Source organism: Terrapene carolina, unplaced genomic scaffold (assembly GCF_002925995.2).
Source record: "Terrapene carolina triunguis isolate 2854851 unplaced genomic scaffold, T_m_triunguis-2.0 Scaffold261, whole genome shotgun sequence".
Taxonomy (NCBI): domain Eukaryota; kingdom Metazoa; phylum Chordata; order Testudines; family Emydidae; genus Terrapene; species Terrapene triunguis.
The window spans coordinates 694890-704392 of NW_020664612.1; the positions used below are offsets into that span (position 1 = coordinate 694890).

Here is a 9503-nt window from a genome sequence, read left to right on the forward strand (position 1 = left end):
GGCTCTCAGCCCCGGGGCAGGGCATGGATCCCTGGGCAGCGCTGATCCTGGCGGTGTCTGCTTGTGTGGCAGTGAAGAACCAGGCGCGCTGGGTTCAGCAGTTCATCGCGGACATGGCTGGCCTGTACTGGAACACCAAGGACGCCAACTTCAATGTCATCCTGGTGGACTTTGAGAGTGAGGACATGGACGTGGAGAAGGCGCTGCAGGAAGCCCGGCTGCCTCGGTAACAGAGCAGGGAGCCCCAGAGCCCTTCCTTGCCGTTGTCCCTCCCCACCAGTGCCAAGCTCAGCTCCTTCTCCCTGCCAGACCCCCAGCCCCACAAATGGGAGCCTGGGCCCAAAGTGCACCCTCCACCTCTGGCCTCACCTGTGGCAGACACGCCCAGCAAAGCCCTGCAGCAGCTGGGGAAGGGAGTCCCAGGCAGCACGGAGGTGACCTCTCTCCTCCCTCCCAGAGTCCTTGCACTGCCGGAGGAGCTGAGTGCAGAGCAGCAGCTTTGGCCCTGGTTTCCCTGGCGCTTGTGGAAGCCCGAGCCCCAGACGCTGTGTGTGTAACCGCACCCCGGGGGGCTATCGCCGAATGCCCTCGCAATGAGCCTCCTCGTTCTACCCAGCCAACTGGGTCTGGACTGGCATCTAGCATCCCCGGCCGTGGCTGTGAGGCTGTCTCCTCACACACACGCACACACGCTCTTTGTGCTGCTGCTGTTGTTGTTTGTGTCACAGGGGTGGCCAGAGGCCCCACTGAAGATCATGGTCACATTGTGTCAGGTGCCATCCAAACAGGCAGATAGACGCTGTCCCTGCCCCAGCGAGTCTGCAGGCTGGCTGCTTGCTGCTGTACTCATCTATAGTGTCACGCCTGACTCCACCCCCACTGCCCTCCCTTCCCCTGTGCCTTTAGCCCCAAGCATCTTGCACCACAGGACGCATTGCCATCAGCAGACCTGGCACTGCGAACCCTGCAACCCGGCTTCTTTTCTGGAGACAGCGTCCCATAGGTGGAGTGTGCCCCCTGCTGAATGGCATTGGGATGGGCCATGACCGTGATTACCCAAAGGACATGGGAGGGGACACCCCTGAACCTCTCCAAGTGTTGAGGGTCTTGTTGATCCGGGGGATCTGCCCTGCAGACATATTGTGCCAGTGCGCAGCTGATGCTGCAGGTGTTCTCAGAGCCAGGCAGGCTGCAAAGGGGCTAGCAGGCAAGAGGGGCCTACGAGCTGGGGAGAGGAAGAGAGCCATGTAGCTGCTAACAGTCTGTGCACAGAACCCCCTGGCTGCCCTGCTTGGCTCCCCACACCCCCAGCCCATCTCTGGGCAGCCAGCGCTCTCTGTGCTGTCCCTTTTTGGAAAGCCCCTGCTACGCGAAGTAGAGCCCTGTCCCCAGCAGCAGTCAGGGGTGTGAGCCCATCTGGCCATGCGTGTAACACAGCACCCCCAGGTGGGGGATGGCACGGGGGGGTGGGGAGGGGGTTAACCTGGGACCTTTTGATCTAAAAGCAAGAGCCTTTGCTGCCTGAGGTAAAGAACCAGAAGGCTGTAATGGCCTCTCAACCGTAGGTAGCCACTCGAGGGGGCAGAGAGTCGCACTGTGTTAGCCTGCGAAAGGCTTCCTGGAGCTCAGCTGGGTTCCCTTGGCTCAGTGGCCCCTGGTACCCTCCAGACCCTCCTGGCTCAGTGTCCCTGCCTGGAGACTCCCCGTGGTCACTCAGCCCAGCAGTGCCCACTGAGCTCTGTCCCTACAAAGCCCCCAGCGCGGCTCCCCTCTCCCTGCTGCTGCTGACTGTCTGCGTTGTTCTCAGGTACCAGTACTTGAAGCGCACGGGGAACTTCGAGCGCTCGGCAGGGCTGCAGGCCGGGGTGGACTCCATTGAGGTGAGAGATGGCAGGAGGGCTCTGGCTCTCCAGAGCCGCTGGCCTTGTCCCGTCCTGCCCCCAGGGGCTTGCCGTGGGCTGTGCCGCCTGGTCACGGCCTCTCTCTGCGCTTGGTTCCCTCAGGACGGGCGCAGCATCGTGTTCCTGTGTGACCTGCACATCCACTTCCCCCTCAACATCCTGGACAGCATCCGCAAGCACTGCGTGGAGGGCAAGCTGGCCTATGCACCAATCGTCATGAGGCTGGGCTGCGGGAGCTCTCCGCGGGATCCCAACGGTAACGCCCCCAGCGCACGGATGCTCTCGCAGCGGGAAACGCGCTGGGCTTTCAAATGCAGGGAGCCAGCGCCCCAGGGCGGGAGCCGCTAATGGACTGAGGCAGCTAACGGTGCAGGCAGCGTGGCAGGGCTCCTGGTGCAGCCACTCAGCGCTGTGCTGCTGAAACCTATTTCATGAGCAACCTGCTGCTACCTAAATTCTGTTCCAGGTCCAGGCTGGTTGCTTAAAGGAGTCGGGCTACACTGGTGTTAGAAACTCAGCCTCTTCCCTGCTCCTCCTTAAACCTGCACGTCCTTCCCCTCTGCGATTACTGCTGCGCCCCAAGGCTGGGGGCGGGGGGTGAGCAGGAATAGTAATGCTGGGGGCTTCTTAAGGGAGGGTGGCGGACTGCTCCCGGAGTCTTAACTACGCCTCACGCAGCCCCTGCAGGGAGGGGGTAGCGTCCCCCCTTCCAGTTACAGGGCGTGATCTGCTCAAGGCCTTACAGTGAGGCAGGAATTGAACCCAGGAGTCCTGACTCCTGCTGTAAACCCACTCAGCCCTGCCCTCTAACTGGTTCCAACCTCCCCAGCACTGGATTGTGCTGTCGCCCAGTGAATCTGGCCGGGGGAGGCTGCAGGTTTGTTCAGATACAGCTTTCACCAGTAGGAATTGCTGTTGCTTTTTCCCTTGTCCACTGCGTAGCTTAATCCAGCACGTTGTGTTGTGAGAGGCACACAGAGGCTGAGCAGCACTGTGACTGGGCTCCTCTCTGCTCTCACACAGTCTGCTCAGAGACCTTCCCTTCGGAGAGACCGTCATGTCATTTATTCACAGTGCCTCCCCTCACTGCCTTCTACCTCCTCACGCAGCCGTACAGAGTCAGTCTTCCCGGGGGTGGGGGTGGGAAGAGGCCCACCCACACAGAGAGCTCCCTCTATCAGACCCAGCTTGCCTTGCCCTGCCCTGCCTTGCCTTCCTGGGCTCTTTTAACCAGTCTCCTTGTTAATGGGCTAATTAGCTTGTTAGCTGCCCGGTCCCAATCTGATCTGGTAATCAGCAACTCCTCTTCTCACTCAGGCTATCCCCAGGAGCCTAACTGGCTAAACAGTGACCAGAGTGCTCTGCCAGAACTCTGCCACAAGGACTAATAATCTTTGTCTCTTATCTAGCACTGGGCCCCCTTAGATCTCACCGTGCTCTCCAGAGGAAGGGATCGGCTATCCATTTGACAGATGGGGAAACTGAGGCACACAGGGGTGTGGTGATGGGGATCGCACCCGTGCCACTTGCTGGCTTTCAGGGCGTAGTTCTAATGTGCTAGCACGCTCCGGTACTGGTATTATTTATATAGGCCCTGTGACGGGTTGGATCACAGAAACCCCCTTGGGAGCTGCCACCCGATGTGCCAAGACTACCCCTGCTTCTGTTTTCCCTGCCAGCTCAGGACTCCAGCACCCTGTCTTGCTGAATTAGACACTCCAGTCCCCTTCAACACAGACCCAGGGTCTGAATCACTTGTCCCGAAGCTGCAAGTTTACCTAAAAGCAGCTCACAGGAGTGTGCTTGTCTTTAGCACTCAGATGCCCAACTCCCAATGGGGTCTAAACCCAGATAAATCCGTTTTACCCTGCATAAAGCTTATGCAGGGCAAACTCATAAATTGTTCGCCCTCTATAACAATGATAGAGAGATATGCACAGCTGTTTGCTCCCCCAGGTATTAAGACATACTCTGAGTAAATTACTAAATAAAAAGTGATTTTATTAAATACAGACAGTAGGATTTAAGTGGTTCCAAGTAGTAACAGACAGAACAAAGTAAGTCACAAGCAAAATAAAATAAAATGCGCAAATCTGTCTAATCAAACTAAATACAGATAATCTCACCCTCAGAGATGCTTCAGTAAGTTTTTCTCAGACTGGACACCTTCCAGGCCTGGGCACAATTCTTTCCCCTGGTACAGCTCTTGTTCCAGCTTAGGTGTTAGCTAGGGGATTCTCCATGATGGCTCCTCTCCCTCCCTCTTCTGTTCCACCCCTTTATATATCTTTTGCATAAGGCGGGAACCCTTTGTCCCTCTGGGTTTCCACCCCCCCTCACTGGAAAAGCACCAGGTTAAAGATGGATTTCAGTTCAGGTGACATGATCACATGTCACTGCAAGACTTCATTACTCACTTGCCAGCACACACATATACAGGGAGACTCACAGGTAAACAGCCATCTGCAGACAATGGGAGTCATCAAGATTCCAAACCATTATTAATGGCCCACACTTTACATAATTACAATAGGCCCTCAGAGTTACATTTTATATTTCTAGTTTTAGATACAAGAGTGGTACATTTATACAAATCAGATGATCATACTCAGTAGATTATAAGCTTTGTAATGATACCTTACAAGAGACCTTTTGCATGAAGCATATCCCAGTTACGTTACATTCACTTATTACCGTATTTTCTCTAAAACTATCCCCGTTACATTATATTGACTTATTATCAAGTTTTTATAAAACCATATAGACTGCACAACGTCACAGGCCCCACTTCAGCAAGACCCCAGTGCAGGAGCTTTAAGTGCCCAAGTGGTCTCACTGACATCAGTGGCACTATTCATGTGCTTACAGTTAGGCACGTGCGTGAGCCCCGTGCTGATTGGGGGCTGCAGCACTGGGCTTTTATACGGAGGTTGAAGCCGCTCTCAGAACAGAAAAATGAATCCCGGTCCCAAAGAGCTCGGAGTCAAGAGCCTCTGTTTGACTTCAGACTGTCTGCAAATCGGGCCCCTTTAAAGTGTCTCCCATAGGGCACCCCAAGTTACTAGCCCCTTCTGAAATTCCTGGCCTAAATGCACAAGCAGGCCCAGCCCGGGCACCGGGTGTGGTCACTGGTGCGCAGAGACTCTCCGATCGGAGGTGTTCTTAGCGGCGATCTGGTGGAGGCAGTGGGGGCTGGGTGTATGTTGGAGGGGAGCTGTTCTGAGCAAAGGGGGCACCTTGGTGGGAGACGTGGAGTGAGCAGAGGAGACAGCGGGAACAGTCCAGAGAGGGGCCGGGGCTGAGCTCGGGGAGTGGAGGGGGGGATGAGTGGGGAGAGGGATGGAAGCAGTGCCCTGGCGTGCTCTGAAGCTGCGGATGAGAAGCTGCCTTGACCGGACTCTGGGACAGGGGGATTGAGCAGCCTGTTGTGTGTGCAGGGAGCCTGGCACTGGATCCCAACGTAGGGAGCCGCGGTTCAGCAGGCTGGAGCCGCACAGCAGCGCTGCCCGAGCACAAGCTTCCTCAGCCTATTTTGCCACTACGTTCCCAGGGAGCTGCCTGCGGGGCAGGGCTCGTCACCAATAAATATCCCAGCTCCTTGAGGTTCTACCTGTCTCCGACCTTCCCTCATGGTGCTGACCACCCCAGCTGCTCAGGGTCTGGCTGGAGGTGGTTTCCTCCAGAACCTCCCCTGGAGAGCTAGCTGGAGCAGCGCTCTCCCTCCTCTGCCCCCCGCAGCACACCTGCCCCTGCACGCCGGCTGTGAGCTGGGGGGCCGGTTTGGTCCCATGCCGTACGTCTGGCTGAGTGTGAGACAGCTCCTTTAAACTGGATCCCTCTGGCTCTCGGCAGCTGCTTTCCTGGGCTGCGCTCTCAGGCGAGTGCCTGCACTGGGAGAGGGCCAGCTGGGTGTTTAGTGCATGAACAGCTTAGCCTTTCTCCTCCCACGGGGGCTGCAGGCACGTAGCCGTGCCACGCTGGATCCGACCCGAGGCCCATCCAGGTCAGTCTCCTGCCTCTGACAGGCCCCAGCACCTGCTGCTTCAGAGGAAGGTGCAGCAGCCCTGGATTGAGCAGTTAGCTGAGTGCCAGTACCTGCGAACTCAGGAGCTCATGTGCGAGAATGGGGCCTCAGTCTCACCTTCGGGGGGACCGGTTTGCTCTACGGGGCTGGGATCGGAGGTCTCTCCGTGCTTGCGTGCTGCTGTTGGTTTCCAGCAGAGGGCAGCGTGGCTTCAAAGGATGGCAGAGCCCGGAGGGATCTCAGTGCTACCGCCTGGCTGGGCTTTGGAGCAGTCCCACTCCTTGCCCTGCCCTCCCCTGTTGCACGGAGCCCCCTTCCCACCTGAGACCTAGCGAGTCACCTCTCTTCCCTCCTTCCTCAGGCTACTGGGAGGTGAATGGGTTCGGCCTCTTTGGGATCTACAAGTCGGACTTTGACCGCGTCGGGGGCATGAACACGGAGGAGTTCCGAGACCGCTGGGGCGGGGAAGACTGGGAGCTACTGGACAGGTACGGCTGGCGGGGCCTCCTGCCCAGCGCCTCTTCCCTGCCAGGGGGAGCTGCATGTTGGCTGGGCATGGAGACTGGCCTAATGCCTTCCAGACACACATGGCTGATTCGGGGACCTGGGAGAGAAGATGCTGGTGGGGGGGGGTTAACCCCTCTGTGGCCCTGTGACTGAGGGGCTTTTTGGTGGTACCACACAATGGGGGAGGGGGAGCGGGGCGTGAGCTCAGCTTGCCCTGTCCTGTGACCCAGTTTTCTCATGCCTGGGTACAGAGCTTGGCATGGGCAGCAGTGGGTGCCAGGAGCAGCAGGCACACCAGCAGGAGAGACAGGGCTTGTGTGGAGCAAATCTGCTTGAAACATCTCCAGTACACAGAGCCTGCTCTGGCTTTTTTGCCGCCCCAGGCGAAAAAGCCTCCGGCTGCCCCCTACCCCCGCCCCCCCCCGCCCCTCCCGGCGGCCGGGGGGGGGGCGCTGGGGGGGAGGGTGGCCGGAGCCCCGGGGGGAGGGCGGCTAGCCCCGGCGGGGGCTCCGCTCTCCACCTGGCGGCCAGAGCGCAGGGGGCAGGGCGGCGAGAGGGCGGCAAGCCCCAGCAGGGGCTCGCCGCTCTCCCCCCCAGCGGCCCGGGGGAGGGCGCCGGGGGGGAGGGCGGCGAGCCCGGCCGTGGCCCCGGTCTCCCCGGGGGCCGGAGCGCCCCCCTCCAGGTGCCGCCCCAAGCACAAGCTTGGTGGGCTGGTGCCTGGAGCCGGCCCTGCCAGTACATTTTTCCTTTAAAGGAGGGGAGGAAATGGATTTGTGCTCTCCCCTTTTTCCCCTCCATACTGACATATAAATTACCCAATGGTGGTGGGGAGGGCACAGTGGCTGGAGACTTCAGAAAGGCCAAGTTAGGGCATCCCTGGCTTTGTTAGAGGACTCCTTGAAGGTCTCAGAGATGGCCATTGTACTGAGTGGGGAGCACTGACTGTATCAAAGAAAGCTTTCCTCCGACACGTTCCTGAGGTGTTTGAGGTCAATGGGTGTTAGCAAACACAGCCCCAAGGCAGTGCGCTCAGGACACTGAACGAAAGCCTCTTCCTCTCTCAGGGAACCAGGTTTCATGTGCCTTTGAGGAAGGGGTGAAAAAAAACCCCAGGGGCTTTGCTGTGGCTGCGCCCTCTTCACCGCGCTTTCCTAAGCTTTGTCTCCCTCTCCCCGTGCAGGGTCCTGCAGAGCGGCCTGGAGGTGGAACGCCTGCGCCTCAGGAACTTTTACCATTACTACCACTCCAAACGCGGCATGTGGAACTCCCGCAGCAAGAAGGCGCCCAAAGACTAGGGCCTGGGCCCTACTGCCAGCCACGCCCAGGGCTCCTCTGCACGCCGGGGCGGGAGGAGGCTGTTCAGCAAAGCCAGCCAGCTGCCTCGGCTCTGCCACCTCGAGCCCGTGGGAGTCGTCTCCGGGCCACTGGTGGTGCCTCTAGACACCGCGCTGGAGCGAGAGGCTGAGGATTTCTCCAGAGCTCTCTAAACAAACTGCAGTTACTTTGGGGGGTGGGGGGGAGGTTGTGATTTTTCTTAAGGCTTCTAATTTCTTAGTGAGAAACCAGTTTATTAACTCATTAGCACTGAGGGTCAGGGATCCTGTCAGAGGGAGGGAGCCAACCAGCCCCTCATGCTGCCCCCAGCCCCTCAGGGAGCGGGGTGGTAAAACAAGGCCTGGAACAAACCCTACCACTCAGCAGCAGTGCTGGGGCAGGAGGGGAAGGGGCAGCAGCCCCAGTCCGGCTGCCCTGAGAACCGACCCAGGATCCAGCCCCTGGAGAGGAGGCGGAGAAGGGGCTTATCAGCCTGGCAGCCGGGTTTCCCTTTGGGGCCAGCCCTGCTAAGTGACGCTGGGGAGGTGCCCAGGTTCACAGGGTGCCACACTTGCTGTCCCAGTGCCACTGCCGCACCCCTTGTGGGCAGCATGAGTCGCAGCGAGCTTCCACGCACCCCTCTTTGGCGTGGCTGGGAGAGGCTGAGCTCCCTGTTCCATAGCGGGACCGGGAGGCAAATACACAGGGCACGTGCTGTCCATGCAGGGTTCCCTAGGGAGACGGGAACCTCGCTGGGTACTCGTCGGGTGAACATACTGCGTGGAGGAGGTCCGGGGGTGGATCTGTGAGCAGGGCCTTACAGCTCGCTGGCCCCGTGCCCTGTCGCACTCGGAAGGGGAGGAGTGAGCAACGGGGTTGGTATAATGCCAGCGCATCGTGGCTCGCTGCCCCATAACCTTCAGAGGCTGGTGCTGTGCCCTATGGGCCACAAGCTCTCTGGTCAGGAAATCCCCCAGCCCCAGATCTGCAGTCAAAAACCCGGGCGGCTCCTGAAGCCGTTGGTGAGGTGGGGCCGGGCAGAGCGGCTGATCCAGGCTCACTGTGCCTAGCTGCCCAGCAGTCGGGAGCTGTCCCACCCCTGGCTGGAGCCCAGATCCGCTCTATGGGCATCTCCTCATGAATTCGGCTGGGAGGGGCGTCCTCAGAGCGCCCCCGGGGGCATTGCGGGGGATGAGCTATAAACTCACCTCTGTCCCCTTCTCTTCCCTTCCATCCATGTCCAAAGGGCTCTTGTCCCACAGCTCAGCCCTTCTCGAGCACAGTGAGACGCCACGGTGCCTGCGGGTGAACCAGACAGCAGCTCAGGTGCAGGGCGCTGCTTCCTGGGCCTGGTAGAGTTTGAGGGGGGAGGGAATGGGCTGGTAAATGCAGCGCCCCGGAGAGATTCTCTGCCAAGCCATCCCACTGCCTTCAGCTTCCCTCCCGCTGCTGCTGCTGGCCCCTCTGTGGGGGGAAGGGAGGAGGACAGTACACAGGGGGGACGGGTGACACCAGCACCATGAGCAAAGGAGGGGGGGGAGCTCTGCTATGGGCAAAGGGGGGGGGAGGACACAGGGATGAAGCGCAGCCCCGGAGAGGCCGAACACTGCTACTAATGTCCCAATCCCAGCCTGGGGAGAGCATTAGCCGCTCTTCCGCTGACGCGCCTCCCTCCGCCGTGTGGGGCTTGGGGGAGCAGCCAGCGGCCCAGCGCAGGTTCACGGTCGTGGCAGGATGGGACTGGCTGCGTGACACCT

At 59.4% G+C, this 9503-nt stretch overlaps 1 protein-coding gene across 2 annotated transcripts in view; it reads left to right on the forward strand.

The window, feature by feature from the left end:
- Window positions 1–9258, forward strand: part of B4GALNT4 (beta-1,4-N-acetyl-galactosaminyltransferase 4) — a 122036-nt gene extending 112778 nt beyond the window's left edge. For both annotated transcript variants that reach the window (XM_026657652.1, XM_026657653.1), the window contains exons 16-20: window positions 73–226; window positions 1808–1880; window positions 2004–2157; window positions 6287–6413; window positions 7613–9258. In XM_026657652.1, coding sequence (XP_026513437.1) covers window positions 73–226; window positions 1808–1880; window positions 2004–2157; window positions 6287–6413; window positions 7613–7727 — 623 coding nt within the window. In that variant the 3' untranslated portion in view covers window positions 7728–9258. The remainder of the gene's footprint in view (window positions 1–72; window positions 227–1807; window positions 1881–2003; window positions 2158–6286; window positions 6414–7612) is intronic.
- Window positions 9259–9503: the final 245 nt, after the last annotated feature.